Raw genomic sequence first — 17,576 nt, 5'->3', positions numbered from 1 at the left:
TTGAGACTTTTCATTATAAGGACAAAAGAGTTATGATGATCGATGAGAGTCAGAGTCTATGACAGTCAAGGTCACTTCGTTTTATTTCTTTTAACATCAATAAAAGAATGACCAAACACTATAATTTATTTTGAGTTGCACTTTATTGTAGCTTTGTGAAACATCGATTTTTCTTGAAGTGGTGAATGAAAGATGAACACTATATATATATAAACACAGTTGTTAACCAAACTTTAAGAAAAAAGCTTATAACTTTTGAAGGCTAAATTTTAAGACCAGAGTCAAAGGTCACCTATATAAAGAGTTTATATCAAATGCTCAAGGTATCCAAGGTCAAATGTTTTTGTTGTCCAATATTTGTCTGGACTTTTAACTTCTGATTGGTTACAGATTACTAAGTTTGATGAATTTTCACACAAATATCTTTATGACACTGTACAATGTGTTATCCCCTTGTTGCAGATATATTGATGTACATTGTATATATATCTATTGGGGTCGAATACCTTTTTCATGTCTCGGGTACAATACAGAAAAGAAAGTAACCCAGTGCAAGTAAGATTGGGTTTATTAAAAAAAAGAAAAATATATTTATTTGATCACATTGGATACAAAAATTAGGGCTTGTTTTGGGTGCTGAAATTCTAGTGGAAATTCCCAAAACACCAAAACAACTTGATATATATTTTGTTTACAAGCTTTCAATTTATCTTGTACAATATAACATCTAAAATACAAGAGGCCCTTTGGGCCTGTATTACTGGTGGCAATATATTCTCAATAAAAGTAGTATGACATATAAGATTCCAGAGATAAATGAAGACCAAGACAAATCCTATATATGTTGTTATATGAGGAGATCTTGACCATTTCAAAGTTATTAACCAAGTTGGTAAAGGTGTGGCCAGTTCCCAGATTCCAATATCATGATTGTGTTGTCGCTTGATTCCCAGCAACTGTATATATGGTTATGGGGTGGGGAACTTGACTTTTTCGAAGTAATGAACCAACTCCCAAACAATGTGGCCAGCCCTAAGCATCAAATCTAATGTTTGTCTCTTAATGCCTAGCAATTTTATATGTAGTTATGGGGTAGGGATCTCGACTGTTTCTAAGTTGTGACCCTGTAACTAAGCCCCAAGGGGTGGGTTCAGACCCCAGGGTCAAGCTAATATAATGATCATTGTATTCATCTCTTTGTGCCAAGCAATTTCATACATGTATTTGCTTATTGGGTAAGAATGTCAACTGTTTCAAAGTTATGACCCAGGAACTAAGTCCCTATGGGCATGGGTCAATTCTAATAATAAATATTATTGTCTCTTTATGCCAAGCTATTGAATATATATAGTTATGTGGTGGGGATCTCAACCATTTCTAAATTGCTTGGGACCAAGAAACCTCAGGGTACCGGTGGGGCCATCCTGATAGCATGTGTATTAATCACTTTATACTCATATATTGTATATATGGTTAAAGGATGAAGATCTAATCATTTCCTAGTTAGAAACTCTTTGGACCAGGTGAGCAAAAATTATGATTGACAAATAAGAATGTTTTGGTTGATATTTTGTTAAGATTCGGCCTTACAAGGCCAGAACATGGGCCATTTAACGATGAATAAAGAGTAAATGATTGGTAAACCATTGTTGCATCTTAGTCATCACTGATGAACACCGAGTTGATACAACAATTGTCCTAATTCACCCACAAAATGTCCAGGCAGTATATTAACTATATCACTTTGATCACAGCTTCACAGGGTACAACAGTTCTACTTGATATAAGTGCTGTGTGTCCCAGCTTCTTCACATTGCAATGGCCATATTGTGTTGACTCCATATCTAGAAAATTGAAGAAAGAAAAGAAATGTTACAAGGACAACGAAAAGATGGACATTATTACACTTAATGTATTCATGTCAATTTGCTCATTATTTTGATTTATTTTTGTAATTTCATTGCACAGCAAGAAAGCTGTTAATGCACCAATCTGTAATTATTAGCCAGCATGGAATACATCATTCAACACTATACAATAAATCATATTCATGTCTTGGTAAAAAAAAAAACAAAAAAAACCCACCCAAATTTTAAATTCAGTTTAAAAAGTGCTCAAATAAAATTACTGATAAAATACATGTATGTATATTTCCTGTTTACATTTCAGAAAATAGATGTCTTTTACCAGGATAATTCAATTTTCAGCTCACTTGGCATTAAAAAGCATATCATGCTACAGAGTGTATATGTAAAGCATGTCACCCATATTATTGTTTTGGGGGGAGAGGCTATTAGGTTTATTGAATAAAGGACCTTGAAACACAAAACACAATGAAGATAGAAGGGGTCCACTGAAAGTACTGCACCAAGTTGAATGAAATTTGGTACACAGAACCCTTACATTGAGGGGCTATTAATAATATAAATAAATTGCTGTTACAGCTAGGGATATCAATTAAGTATATAAATTGGAGTTACATATCCCCTATCAGAAAGAAACACCCCTTTGTTTTAAACATTGATCGAAATACTACTCCCAGAACTGCACCAAATTAAATTATGCTTAGTATAGGCAACATTTGTATTGAGAGAATATAAATGAAGTATATACATTGGAGTTATTGCCCCTGATTATTGAGTTGTGTCAATGTGTTTACTCAAAATTGTAATTAAAGATATATAAAATACCTTCATGGCTGCCCTGTGAACTATCGTGTGTTTCCTTGACAAGACATCTAGGTCTCGCTGATAACCTCCTCCTATCACAGTTGCTATGGGGATGCCAAGGTTTAAGGCTGTACTAATTACAAAGCTGTCTCTATCAAATAATCCTGAAAATTAGAAAATAGGGCTGTTAAGTACTCACTCTGATCAGGCAGAATTTGGTCAGATTTTATAAATAGATGTAAATCATTTTGTACCAACACCTATAAGACATATTGGTTTTGATAATCACAACAGACACTTGCATGGGTCCTCATTCAAATCAAACACATTGGTTTTGGTACGCTCTCCAATCAATCCCCAATGCTCCATGTGTAACACTCTCTGTGCCTTTGGATTATGTGATGACAGAATGGAAGGCTCAGTGTGTGCCACCTTGTGGATGATACAAGTAGACTAGTCTCATTCTTTGATGCAATCTTCAAAGAGCAGGTACCAGCCAAATGATTAGTCAACTTATTTTAATAACGACCCATCAAATCTTTGTGCCTTCAATTTTGTCATGACATATTCTAGGGGTGCAGGGAGCCTGCATGAGCATAACCCTTGGATTATTGAAGATGTCTCCAATCACACACATTGGTTTTGGTACTAACTCTAATCACACATGGTTTTGGTACTCGCTTAAATCAAACACAGTTTTGGAACTCACTCCAATCAAACAAGGTTTTGGTACTCACTCCACTCAAACACAGTTTTGGTACTCACTCCAATCAAACACAGTTTTGGTACTCACTCTAATCAAATATGGTTTTGGTACTCACTCCAATCAAACAGGGTTTTGGTACTCACTCCAATCAAACATGGTTTTGGTACTCACTCCAATCAAATATGGTTTTGGTACTCACTCCAATCAAACATGGTTTTGGTACTCACTTCAATCAAACATGGTTTTGGTACTCACTCCAATCAAACAAGGTTTATGGTATTAATTATGATCAGATACATTGATATTGGTACTTACTTCAATCGGACACATTCGTATTGGTACTTACAACTGTACCTTGAAACGCCCTTAAATGGCATTTGCTGTTGATGGGAAGTTAAACCTTTACAACCAACTTACCTTGATCAGAGAGATTCAATTTTCCTAACTCGTCCTTCACATGTGGATCAACGCCAGCATCGAACAATATGAGGTTGGGACGAAAGCTATTAATCACCCAAGGAAGATGTGTGGATAAACTCTCCAGGAATTCTTCATCCTACATGACCACAAATAAGTACATGTTAATCAATTTAGTTTTAGACATCTGTAGAATTAAATAAAGTTCATCTAATAACTGGTTTGTAGAAAAGCATGCACTCTCATCCCATTACATACACGCAGAAAATGTGTGCATGGCAATGGACAACAGAGTGAAATCTCATTAGTGGTCATACATACATCAAATTCATTGCGTTAATATTAAGTGGTAAAGAAGGCGATGAGAATATCTAACTACATCGAGCTTGACTTAAGACACCTGATATACAGTTTACCTGTGTTCCTGGATCCAGTTCTATGTCTAAGTCACTCAATTGTTTTCTGTGAGGAAAGTTTTTACCACAATGCATAGAAAATGTAAACACATCATCATTGTGTTGAAACATTACTGCTGTACCATCACCCTGTAAGAAAAAACAAAGATACCTGGTGAGTAAAACTACATAAAATATTAATCCAAATCAAACTGTCTCTGAATGAAACTAAATAAAGGTCATTTATCGTTAATGATACCACCCGTAGATTTGCAGAATTCCATGATTGATCCAATTTGTTCCATGTCATCACAACTTAACAAGAAAAAACATGACAATATCATAAAACTCAATACAAAGACAAAAATGAGAGTGGTTCTGTTGTGCATATAAACAATTCACGAAAGAGACCAAAGTCTAAATACCAGTGAGATGATGACAGTTTACATTACTGGCACATGTCACTGATGATGGTAATACACGTATTGTTACCTGATGGACATCTAAATCAACGATAAGGACCTTGTCCACCATTTTATCCCTGATCAAGGTCGCAGCAACAATGGCAAGGTCATTGATAAGGCAGTAACCAGACCCATATTCAGGGAATGCATGATGGGTTCCTCCCCCTGTGCTACAGGCCACGCCCCTTTCCAGAGCCAATTTTGCAGCTAATAGTGTCCCACCTTCAAATAGAGGCATTTAAATTTAACACATTTGATAAAAAGGTAACCCAGTCAAAACTTCAAATCAAGTATGTTTTGTTGTGTATTATTGTAAAAAGATATTTCTATATTGCCTACGGCTTCATTCATAAAAAGTGTCCTTGAGTTAAGGAATTTGTTTAACTGAAGCAATTTCTTTTAGTTAAGGAATGTTGGTGAAACTAGGATACAAAAGTACATAAAACAATGTTATATGTCTAACACTGAACTATTCAACTTTAGATTTCTAAAGTTGTCATTTTGACCAGTCCTAAAATCGTAACTAGAAAATTCATAAATCACTAATTTCCAGATAATCCTTAGCAAATATACCTTGGTACAATATACAAAAAGCATACATAATATTGCAAAAAGAACATTGAATGATCACTTCTTGAAATCTATCACATGTCAATTATGACATCAAAGAAATTACTAACCAACAAAAATCATCCGTTGTCATAAAGCTAAGATAAAAAATAGTTCTTTGGACATCAAAATAACATTGTGTGATCTAATGAGCCTATGTAATAACCTTTTTCATAAGTCCCATATAAACAAGCTTGAGACCAGAGAGATAATAATCAACCATTATTGAAGTATTGGCCTATTTGGCCAAGGATCCTTATGTAAATAACTTTTCACTATCTTTCTCCTTACATTCACTCTGTCAACCCCCTCATGTTCTAAATGTTTGGCTTGTGCTTGAGAGTTGGTTGCTGATAGGAAACTTAAAATTAAACTATCAAATTATTTTTTCAAATACTGGATCTGTCCAAGGTACCTGTTTCATATCTACATCGACTGACCAGACCTGGATTCCACTCAAACCCTGTGATTCGCTGTTCCTGCTTTGTTGTCAAGCCGTTCAAGAACTTGTGTACATAATCCTCTGTGTGTACGGTACACATGTCAGCTGTCTCAATCCAGGTAGGCTCCACCATTTGCTTGGCCGATATAACATTGTCTTTCCTCAAATATCTCATCACTCCATGGAACTTCCTCATAGCAAACCTGTGCTTGATTGGTAGGTCACTCACGTAGCCATGGTGATGAACTATGGGCAGGCCCACGATCTCCGATCTTTTTACCTGAGACAAAAAAAAAATTTGAAATTAAAACATACTTTAAAAATGCAAAAAAAAGAGTGCTTGACATTTATGATCTGCAGCAGCAGCAATTATTTGTTATTCCTCAAATTCATACTTCAAATGGTGAATATTTTTATGCTTTATTGCAATAAAAAGGGCAGAAATTGGACATTAGCTGAAAATATTACTGTCTGTTGGAGTATATAATACAGCAGTTTCATGTTTTATCTATAACTATTTAAAGAGGTTGAGTTTTAGCAAGGTGTCGTAATAAACTACTGATTATCTGGAAGTCCCACAATAAGCAAGCCGTCTTTTACAACTGGAGTACCAATTTAAAAGGTTTAACAGTTAACAAGCTTTCCTCCACTAATGATTATGTGGAAGTTCCACAATCAGCAAGCTTTTCCTCGTTATTGCAGTACCTATTACAGGTTACTCCATCAGAACCAAGTGTTTCCTCTCTATCAGACCACATATCAGAGGCTACTCCATCAGAACCAAGTGTTTCCTCTCTATCAGACCAAATATCAGAGGTTACTCCATCAGAACCAAGTGTTTCCTCTCTATCACACCACATATCAGAGGCTACTCCATCAGACCCAAGTGTTTCCTCTCTATCAGACCACATATCAGAGGTTACTCCATCAGAACCAAGTGTTTCCTCTCTATCAGACCACATATCAGAGGGTACTCCATCAGAACCAAGTGTTTCCTCTCTATCACACCATATATCAGAGGCTACTCCATCAGAACCAAGTGTTTCCTCTCTATCAGACCAAATATCAGAGGCTACTCCATCAGAACCAAGGGGTTCCTCTCTATCAGACCACATATCAGAGGTTACTCCATCAGAACCAAGTGTTTCCTCTCTATCAGACCATATATCAGAGGCTACTCCATCAGCACCAAGTGTTTCCTCTCTATCACACCATATATCAGAGGCTACTCTATCAGAACCAAGTGTTTCCTCTCTATCACACCATATATCAGAGGATACTCCATGAGAACCAAGTGTTTCCTCTCTATCAGACCACATATCAGAGGTTACTCCATGAGAACTAAGTGTTTCCTCTCTATCAGACCACATATCAGAGGCTACTCCATCAGAACCAAGTGTTTCCTCTCTATCAGACCACATATCAGAGGTGACTCCATCAGAACCAAGTGTTTCCTCTCTATCACACGAAATATCAGAGGTTACTCCATTAGAACCAAGTGTTTCCTGTCTATCACACCAAATATCAGAGGTTAGTCCATCAGAACCAAGTGTTTCCTCTATATCACACCACATATCAGAGGTTACTCCATCAGAACCAAGGGTTTCCTCTCTATCACACCACATATCAGAGGTTACTCCATGAGAACCAGGTGTTTCCTCTCTATCAGACCATATATCAGAGGCTACTCCATCAGCACCAAGTGTTTCCTCTCTATCACACCATATATCAGAGGATACTCCATGAGAACCAAGTGTTTCCTCTCTATCAGACCACATATCAGAGGTTACTCCATCAGAACCACGTGTTTCCTCTCTATCACACCATATATCAGAGGATACTCCATGAGAACCAAGTGTTTCCTCTCTATCAGACCATATATCAGAGGTTACTCCATCAGAACCAAGTGTTTCCTCGCTATCTGACCATATATCAGAGGTTACTCCATCAGAACCAAGTGTTTCCTCTCTATCACACCAAATATCAGAGGTTACTCCATTAGAACCAAGTGTTTCCTGTCTATCACACCAAATATCAGAGGTTAGTCCATCAGAACCAAGTGTTTCCTCTCTATCACACCACATATCAGAGGTTACTCCATCAGAACCAAGTGTTTCCTCTCTATCACACCACATATCAGAGGCTACTCCATCAGAACCAAGTGTTTCCTCGCTATCAGACCACATATCAGAGGTTACTCTATCAGAACCAAGTGTTTCCTTGCTATCAGACCACATATCAGAGGTTACTCCATCAGAACCAAGTGTTTCCTTTCTATCACACCATATATCAGAGGTTACTCCATCAGAACCAAGTGTTTCCTTGCTATCACACCACATATCAGAGGTTACTTCATCAGAACCAAGTGTTTCCTCTCTATCACACCACATATCAGAGGGTACTCCATCAGAACCAGGTGTTTCCTCTCTATTCCATCGGAACCAAGTGGTTCCTCTCTATCAGACCATATATCAGAGGCTACTCCAACATAACCAAGTGTTTCCTCGCTATCAGACCGCATATCAGAGGTAAATCTATCAGAACCAAGTGTGTCCTCTCTATCACACAACATATCAGAGGCTACCCCATCAGAACCAAGTTTTTCCTCTCTATCACACAACATATCAGAGGCTACCCCATCAGAACCAAGTCTGTCTCAGACCATTTATCAGAGGCTACTCCATCAGAAACAAGTGTTTCCTCGCTATCTGACCATATATCAGAGGCTTCTCCATCAGAACCAAAAGTTTCCTCTCTATCACACAACATATCAGAGGCTAATCCATCAGAACCAAGTCTGTCTCAGACCATTTATCAGAGGCTACTCCATCAGAACCAAGAGTGTTCTCTCTATCACACAACATATCAGAGGCTACTCCATCAGAAACAAGTGTTTCCTCGCTATCACACCACAGATCAGATGTTACTCCATCAGAATCAAGTGTTTCCTCTCGATCACACCACATATCAGAGATTACTTCATCAGAACCAAGTGCTTCCTCTCTATCACACCGCATATCAGAGGTAAATCTATCAGAACCAAGTTTTTCCTCTCTATCACCCCACATATCAGAGGCAGACCACATATCAGAGGGTACTCCATCAGAACCAAAAGTTTCCTCTCTATCAGACCACGTATCAGAGGCTACTCCAACATAACCAAGTGTTTCCTATCTATCAGACCACATATAGAGGCTACTACATCAGAACCAAGTGGTTCCTCTCTATCAGACCACATATCAGAGGTTACTCCATCAGAACCAAGAGTTTTCTCTCTATCACACCACATATCAGAGGCTACTCCATCATAACCAAGTGTTTCCTTGCTATCAGACCACATATCAGAGGCTACTCCATCAGAACCAAGTGTTTCCTCTCTATCACACCATATATCAGAGGCTACTCCATCAGAACCAAGTGTTTCCTCTCTATCAGACCACATATAGAGGCTACTACATCAGAACCAAGTGTTTCCTTGCTATCAGACCACATATCAGAGGCTACTCCATCAGAACCAAGTGTTTCCTCTCTATCACACCGCATATCAGAGGTAAATCTATCAGAACCAAGTGTTTCCTCGCTATCAGACCACATATCAGAGGTTACTCCATCAGCCAAGTGTTTCCTCTCTATCACACCGCATATCAGAGGCAAATCTATCAGAACCAAGTGTTGCCTCTCTATCACACCACATATCAGTGTTTCCTGTCTATCACACCAAATATCAGAGGTTACTCCATCATCAGAGGTTACTCCATCATCAGAGGTTACTCCATCATCAGAGGTTACTCCATCATCAGAGGTTACTCCATCATCAGAGGTTACTCCATCAGCCAAGTGTTTCCTCTCTATCAGACCATATATCAGAGGTTACTCCATCAGCCAAGTGTTTCCTCTCTATCAGACCACATATAGAGGCTACTACATCAGAACCAAGTGTTTCTCTATCACACCAAATATCAGAGGCTACTCCATCAGAACCAAGGGTTTCCTCTCTATCACACCATATATCAGAGGCTACTCCATCAGGACCAAGTGTTTCCTCTCTATCACCCCACATATCAGAGGTTTCTCCATCAGACCCCAAGAGTTTCCTCTCTATCACACCACATATCAGAGGTTACTCCATCAGTACCAAGTGTTGCCTTTCTATCAGACCACATATCAGAGGTTACTCCATCAGAACCAAGAGTTTCCTCTCTATCACACCACATATCAGAGGTTACTCCATCAGAACCAAGTGTTTCCTCTCTATCAGACCACATATCAGAGGCTACTCCATCAGAACCAAGTGTTTCCTCTCTATCAGACCACAATTATCAGAGGTTACTCTATCAGAACCAAGTGTTTCCTCTCTATCAGACCACATACATGTATCAGAGGCTACTCCATCAGAAACAAGTGTTTCCTCGCTATCAGACCACAGATCAGAGGTTATATATATACTCCATCAGAACCAAGTGTTTCCTTTACCTTTTACATTGGTTCCACTGCATACAAGTACCTACAAGAAATTCCTATGGGTGAATATTGATGAAGTTAGAATATGCTTTAGTAGTATAGTTGGATACCTATACATTTTAAACCTTTTTTTTATACCTTGTGGATGTAATCCATGTCCTGATGATCCGTGATATTTAGAGTTGATAGCCATTTTTTCCATGTCTGTTTTGATCTCCTCAGTATCGAATATGATCCCCGCCAAGTCGTTTTGGGGTACAGCATGGTCACTTGTTGGAAAGGTTGAACTGAAAGTCACAAATTACAAGATCAACATTTTAATTCTGCAGTCATGATCAGTTCCTATGGCAACAAACGTCAAAATAAATATAGGCAACTATAAATGTACAGGTCTATATCAACATACTCGTACTTCAGCACTTAGTCATAAATTACATGTACTGCATTTTGAAGATGGTACAAGTGTCCCTAAAATAGAATTACCACAAAAATAATCAATTTTTTCAATGCCTTAATTTTATGCTGGCAATATTTATTATTGCACGATCAAAAAAGGATTTAAATCCAGTATGAACTCTAGATGGACACTCAAACCAACTGAGCTACGTAAACCTCAGTCTGTAAATCATAAATGACCAAGTCCAGTTCCACCACAGAATTATTTTGAGGTGACCGCAATTACTGATGTCAAAGGAGAAATCTTTTCAATTACGAGTACATATAGATGAACAAGCGGATGTGTGTAGCATATCGCATGAACTTTTAAATAACACCAAGAAAAATAACCTATCAATTAAATTTGTATAATGGAGATTTCGTTATAATTGATGGTCAATTATCAGATTATTAAGCTATAAATTGATCATTTGATAATGATTGAATAATGATAATTGATGGTTATATTAAGTTATAAATTGATCATTTGATGGTAATTCACATTCTTGAAAATTTGACATTCATCTATTAATAATAATTCAAGATATTTAATCAGGGATGTGTATACAGTTCACTATACACATCCCTGATTTAATTGGAGTTGGCTGCGTCATGTCCAAATATATAAGGGCCAGAAACTCCAAAAAGTATGGTCCTTTTTTATAGTGATTATGGAACTGTCAAAGCTGTCACGATTCAAGACATTGAGCAGTCATTGCACTCCCAATCCACAAAGAATTCTACTAATTAACTTATGGTCAAATAAAGATTGCTTACACTGTCATCAAATCTATGTACATATGTGAGAGTTATCTGTCCTTGTCACGGCCGGAAGTTGTTGATTTTGTGATATGCAGCCAAGACGTGCTGCCTAGTTAGAAACTTATCTGACCTAGGCCTACATGATGTGTGGTTTGTAAAAAAAACCATGTGAAGTACCTCACTGCAATTAAGCTCTACTTAGTTAGACTTAAAAAGTTAAGCGACGAAAGACACAAGTTTGAAAACGCACTGAGCATTGAAGTTCTGGCACACACCGCCCTGCACAGAGTGAGTACCTGTAAGTTAGGCTACAGCTGTATCTTAAAGGATTACTGTAATAGTTATAAATTATTCAGATACATAAATCTTATTATTTCAATGACTGAGACGACTCAGAAAAAAATATCTTTTTTTTTTGTAACAGAAAAAAACGATAAAGTTGCATTTTACTATAGTTAAAATTATATTCTTGATACAGTAGTGTTTTCTTCTTCTTCTTCTTCTTGTCAAGAGTTGGGGTTCCTTATAGAACACAGCAGCTCTGTGGGACTTTTAACAACGCACCGTGAACATAACAGTTTGTTATATGTATATATTTGAAGTGAGCTGAGAAAATGTTGGCACTGCGGTTGGCCTTTTCCAAAGGCATTAGTGATGTTCCACTGCTGAGGATATCGTCTCGGAATTACGAAGGTAATCAAACATACTTGTACTGTAAGACTAGTACTCAACAAGTCCCTTTAAAGAGCAGTTAAGTCTTTAGACTCAACAAGCCCCCTTGAACAGAGCAGTAAAAGACTGATTTATTGCTAAAAATGTTCACCAGACTTATATGATGTCAATTCTCGTTTGCGACCAAACTGAATGATACAAAATGACATATATTGTCTAAAATTCATTATATACCTACATTGTATATCTAGCTAGGTCATGCAGAGCTTATTTTCTCTTTTACTAGCTGTGGAGATACCAAAAAAATATGCTGACCAACCGGTTTAAGATACTGCCATTCGAAACCACTGAAATCATAAAAAATGAAGGCCAATTAAGAAACCCAGATTAATAAATGAACTTGAGATGCATGTCATTTTGTATAGATAAATAAATATATAATATCTTTGATATAATAAATGCGCTAAACATGTTACAAACATAATAAATTAAAAGTGGCTTATAATAAGACCAAAAAAAATATAGTCTGTTTATGGACAAAAAAAAACAAGGGTAGGTAGCTGGTCAGATTTATTTTTCATATTTTATGTACCGTGTGGTCATGTGATTATGACCCTACTATTGTATGTAAAACAAAGAATTACATCAGTGGAGTTCATTTGGAGGCAAATTGTTCTCCATATGATGACATTTAGCACCAATACGGAGCTGGAAGCCATTTTGAAAAGCAAGGAACCTTCTAAAATTATAAAATCAGTGGTTTTTTTTTTTTAAAGTTTGTTTTTTGCTGTTGTAAGTTTTGGGTCGGGGGTAAAAAGCTAGGCCTAGAGTTAGTCGGGAACCCTAAACAGACTTTTTTTTTTTTTTTGGCCAAAGTAACCCAGGCAACAAATAAACGTGAGCGATTGGTTCTTTTGAATGGTTTAATTATTTACAAAAGACCTACAAATACATGATATGTGCATGCATGAACACTTATAAACAATACATAACTCGCCCACAATGACCAATTCAATAGTATGAATTATATATGAAATGAAAAAAAGTAGACATATTTATGCACTCACAGTAACTTACCAGGAAATGGAACAATGATCAGTGATGGAATAGCGTTTCGTAGGTGATACCTTCATTTAGGAGGGTGGTATTCAAATTCTATGAGGAAAGTTTGTGTAGGGAATAACAGGTGCTTAGCATGCACACACACTCACCCATCACCCAATCAGATAAGTTCTCTCACATATATATATGTAGTGATGCAATATGTAGATTTATCGGGGTTTGGGATTTTTAGGTGACAATACCTATCTTTAAGGGGGCTTGTTGAACCTCAAACAGGTTTGGCACAACCCCCTCATATGGGCATTGCCATTGTAATGATCAGATCTATTTCTCTTACATTTAAAGAACTGTACTAGTAAATATGTGAAACGGTGCATTTACTGCTGACATTACTTGATCAAACAGATAAGAGAAAAAAAGAGAAAAGATCAAACGGACATAGAACTAATGAAGACGGTACAATGGTGGGCACCAAGATCCCTGATCTGGGATCTCTTGTCAAATGATGTGTTGGTAATACTTTCAAAAGCTTGGCTAGTGTGATGTTCCTTTGACTAAGTAACTGTGCATACAAATCCTGTTTCTGCCTTATGCTTGCTATTTGCTTAGTGTCATGTCTTTTTGTTGATTTATTCACAAGGTTGTCTGATTAGGCGCTATCTCGGTTTACCCACCCGGTGTCCGCAGACGTTGAAGAAGGGACACAGAGGAGTTATAAGCATTCCTTCTGTTCGATCGCAAACAGATGGTACCTCGAAAAATGGCGTGAATGAATCAAAACAGGAGTACAGAAAAACAGGCACATCAACTACAGAAGTAAATGATATAGACACAACAACAAACTTAGATAAGGAATCATTATCTTCTACAAATGATGATGGTAAGGTTACCACTGAGAAGGTGTGGTGTACATGTAGTATATGTAGATAAATTGATTCTAAAACCATATACAAATGTATATTATACATTAAAACCAATTCTTTGGAATAGGAGGTCATTTTTATGCGCCCGTCAAATTTGATGGAATATTATGGTATGGCGTCCGCTGGCCGGCCCCGGCGTAAACTTATACATTATAATCATGATATGAAGTTGTGTCTCCCTTAATAGAATTTAGATTCGACAACTTTTCAAAAGTTATTGCCCTTTGTTCATCTCAGTATTTGATTTTTTTGTCAAGAGATCTCCTACATTTTTTGACGGATTTCTTTGAAACTTAATAGGCTAAAAACTCATGATATGTTGTTGTGTTTCCTTGAAAAGAATTTTGATTCGATAATTTTTCCAAAAGTTATTGCCCTTTGTTTATTTCAGTATTTGATTTTTGTCCGGCAATCTCCTCCTTCATTTTCCAACAGATCTCTTTGAAACTTAATATACATTATAATCATGATATGAAGTTGTGTCTTCCTTGAAAGAAGATTGATTCAACGATTTTTCAAAAGTTATTGCCCTTTGTTCATTTCAGTATTTTATTTTTTTGTCCGGAGATCTCCTACATTTTTTGACGGATTTCTTTGAAACTTAATAGGCTAAAAACTCATGATATGTTGTTGTGTTTCCTTGAAAAGAATTTTGATTCGATAATTTTTCCAAAAGTTGTTGCCCTTTGTTTATTTCAGTATTTGATTTTTGTCCGGCAATCTTCTTCTTCATTTTCCAACGGATCTCTTTGAAACTTAATATACATTATAATCATGATATGAAGTTGTGTCTTCCTTGAAAGAAGATTGATTCAACGATTTTTCAAAAGTTATTGCCCTTTGTTCATTTCAGTATTTTATTTTTTGTCTGTAGATTTTCTCCTACATTTTTTATAGCATGTCAGCTAACCACTCTTAGAATGATGCAGATCTTATTTCAATATGAGAAAGTTGTTCAGTCCCACAGTACTCTTGTTTAAATAGCTTCAAGCACTTTTAATATCAAAGAATTTGAAGATGATGACACTCATAAAATATGTAAAGTAGTACTTAAGTAGCTGGCAACAAACAGCCAACTACCTGGTGAAATAACCTTGGGTGCCAGCTGTTAGTGAGAACAAGGCCCAATAGGGAAATTCGGTCATGATATAACTTAACACCCTTGATTGGATTTCCATTAGTCCATCTCCATCCCAAGGGACTTGGGTCCCATGTGATAACAATGAATTGGATGTGACTCTTTCTAATCTACCTTAAGCTTATATTTATATGCAATTGCTGATCACAAAAAGAAGCCAGATTGGGCCCTGCTCTGCCCCTGGAAAATCAATTCAATTTTGTAAATTATAACTTCAATATGACATTTGTCTCATCACTTTTTAGCCCACCTTCATCTGATGGTGGGCTTTTCAAATCACCCTGCGTCCGTGGTCCATCCGTAAACAATTCTTGTTATCGATATTTCTCAAGAAGTACCAGAGGGATCTTTCTCAAATTTAATATGTAGGTTGCCCTTGGTCCATAGCTGTGCAGGGCAACTTTTGAGACTGATCGGATAAACAACATGGCCGACAAGCAGCCATCTTTGATTTTGTTAGTGAAGATTTGTTACCGTTATTTCTCCGGAAGTACCAGAGGGATCTTAAATTTTATATGAAGGTTCCCCTCAGATTTTCTATATTAATACGGCCAGGGAGTCTTCTTTGAGGTGCAAGTTTTGTGTATTTCTTTGGGAAATATACTAAAGACATGTATGGAGCGGATCATGTCAGGTTTTAACTAGGGTTGAAGAATTAAAAATATAATGTTTTATTCTGTTTTACATATTACAAACATTGTCCTGTAATGTGCTAAGCATTGTGTTAAATGCTGTGGAAGTATTTCTTCCCAAAATTATTTGGGCCACCAATATGTCATTTGGGACAGTGCTTCAAATTTTTTACCCGCCTAAAAAAAAAATTTGGCCAGCCAATGCAGGTTCCCTACCATCCTTTATTGTTCATGTTTACTTTTGAAACTGATCAGTTAAACAAAATGGCCTACCGACAGCCATCTTCAAGTTTTGACATTGAAAGTTTGTTTGTACTATTTCTCAGGAATAACTTGAGGGATCTTTCTCAAATTTGATATGTAGGTTCCCCCTGATCCCTCGTTGTGCATGTTATATTTTGAGACTGATCATAAAAACAAAATGGCTAAAGAAAGAACTAAACAGATAATTCTCATATTGCAATGATCAAATCTATTTCTTTCACATTAAGTACTGTACTAGTAATTATGTGAAATGACAAACTCACTTTGAAGGTTGGCTTTCATACACATCAGTATTGAGTTTAGATCAAAAGTTACCTCGAGGTGAATTTACTGTTAACATGACCCTATCAAACAGATTAGAGAAAAGAAGAGTAAAGATCGAACTGACAAAGAACTAATGAAGATGGTACAATGGTGGGTGCCAAGATCCCCTGGGATCTCTTGTTTATGTAGCCGTTCAAAACTTTGGATATTAACTTTGATCTTTCTTACAGATGGAAAATTGGTTATTTCATTTGATTACCAAGCGGGTATACCATTACATCATCAACTGAAAAAGTGCATGGAAGATAAAACACTGACAATAATCCATACCAAAGGAAAGGAGGTTGACATGGATGATCCAAAGTTCTCCTGGCCTTTCAAACCTAAACGAAAAGGTACACTATAATGTTTCTACTACTGTACTTCTACTCAATTTACAGTTCGGTAATAATAGTTCATTCACAGTGCAAATTAAAACAGAGAATTTCTACATTTACTGCACAGGACTTTTCATAAATACCACCTGTGAAAAGATAAGTGCTAAATTGGTATAAATTGAATTCATCACTGATAGCTGGTTTTAGTCCAACCACTATGATGAGTATCACCTTTCTTTTCATTTATGCAGGACATTAGATTACATTTCAATTAAGGCAAGATGCTGCAACATGAACAGTTAGATTGAACTTCAGACCCATCCTTTGCTTCAAAAATTCATGCATTGTCAATGTGTTTGAAATTATGAAAATTGATGGGAAGTCATCCTTAATTGAAAACAAATAAAAAGACTGTTGTTTGTTTTGTAGCTAAGAAGCTGTTTAAAGAAGATGAGAAGCTGATAGAAGAAGCACGAGCTCTGGCAGAATATTTGCTCTTACCAAGGTAAATTTGAGACAACAGACCACACTTATTCAATTCATATGAATGACATTGACCCACTTTCAAGGTCACAGGGGTAAAATCTGTCAAAACATAAAAAAAATCTTCTGTATAGGTCAAAAGGCCTAAGTTCATGATCTTTTGCCAGAAACATGGTTTAATAATTTTGGGGAGGGGGGATTAATAGAATCTTCCCCTACCTTGAGGGTGTGACAGAGAAATCTCCAACCCGAGGGGTGATGTTTTTTGGTTGTCTAACCCGAGGCACTGTGTCTAACCTGAGGCACTGCCGAGGGTTAGACAACCAAACAAATCACCCCGAGGGTTGGAAATTTCTCTGTTACACCTTCAAGGTAGGGGATGATTATTTTTCTCCCATCCT

General features: G+C 36.8%; 2 protein-coding genes across 3 annotated transcripts in view; one reads left to right on the top strand and one right to left on the bottom strand.

Moving 5' to 3' along the window:
• Window positions 1-118: 118 nt before the first annotated feature.
• LOC110457249 (uncharacterized protein SYNPCC7002_A1628-like) lies at window positions 119-11,456 on the bottom strand. The gene is made up of 8 exons (XM_021508437.1): window positions 11,376-11,456; window positions 10,302-10,450; window positions 5,676-5,982; window positions 4,680-4,873; window positions 4,209-4,337; window positions 3,793-3,931; window positions 2,691-2,833; window positions 119-1,844 (listed from the first exon to the last, which is right to left on the bottom strand). The coding sequence occupies exons 2-8, from the start codon at window positions 10,425-10,427 to the stop codon at window positions 1,809-1,811; spliced, it is 1,074 nt and encodes a 357-aa protein (XP_021364112.1). The 5' UTR covers window positions 10,428-10,450; window positions 11,376-11,456; the 3' UTR covers window positions 119-1,808.
• Window positions 11,424-17,576, top strand: part of LOC110457248 (zinc transporter 9-like) — a 35,966-nt gene continuing 29,813 nt past the window's right edge. The window contains exons 1-5 of one of the 2 annotated variants that reach the window (XM_021508435.1): window positions 11,424-11,648; window positions 11,963-12,053; window positions 13,735-13,974; window positions 16,546-16,710; window positions 17,122-17,197. In XM_021508435.1, coding sequence (XP_021364110.1) covers window positions 11,975-12,053; window positions 13,735-13,974; window positions 16,546-16,710; window positions 17,122-17,197 — 560 coding nt within the window. In that variant the 5' untranslated portion in view covers window positions 11,424-11,648; window positions 11,963-11,974. Of the gene's footprint in view, window positions 11,659-11,962; window positions 12,054-13,734; window positions 13,975-16,545; window positions 16,711-17,121; window positions 17,198-17,576 lie in introns of both variants that reach the window. The other variant, XM_021508436.1, reaches the window with a different exon arrangement.

The sequence above is a fragment of the Mizuhopecten yessoensis genome, unplaced genomic scaffold (genome assembly GCF_002113885.1).
Source record: "Mizuhopecten yessoensis strain PY_sf001 unplaced genomic scaffold, ASM211388v2 scaffold9049, whole genome shotgun sequence".
NCBI classification, from domain to species: Eukaryota; Metazoa; Mollusca; class Bivalvia; order Pectinida; family Pectinidae; genus Mizuhopecten; species Mizuhopecten yessoensis.
Note: the sequence above shows the minus strand (reverse complement) of the source record. Positions and strands in the feature narration are given on the sequence as shown.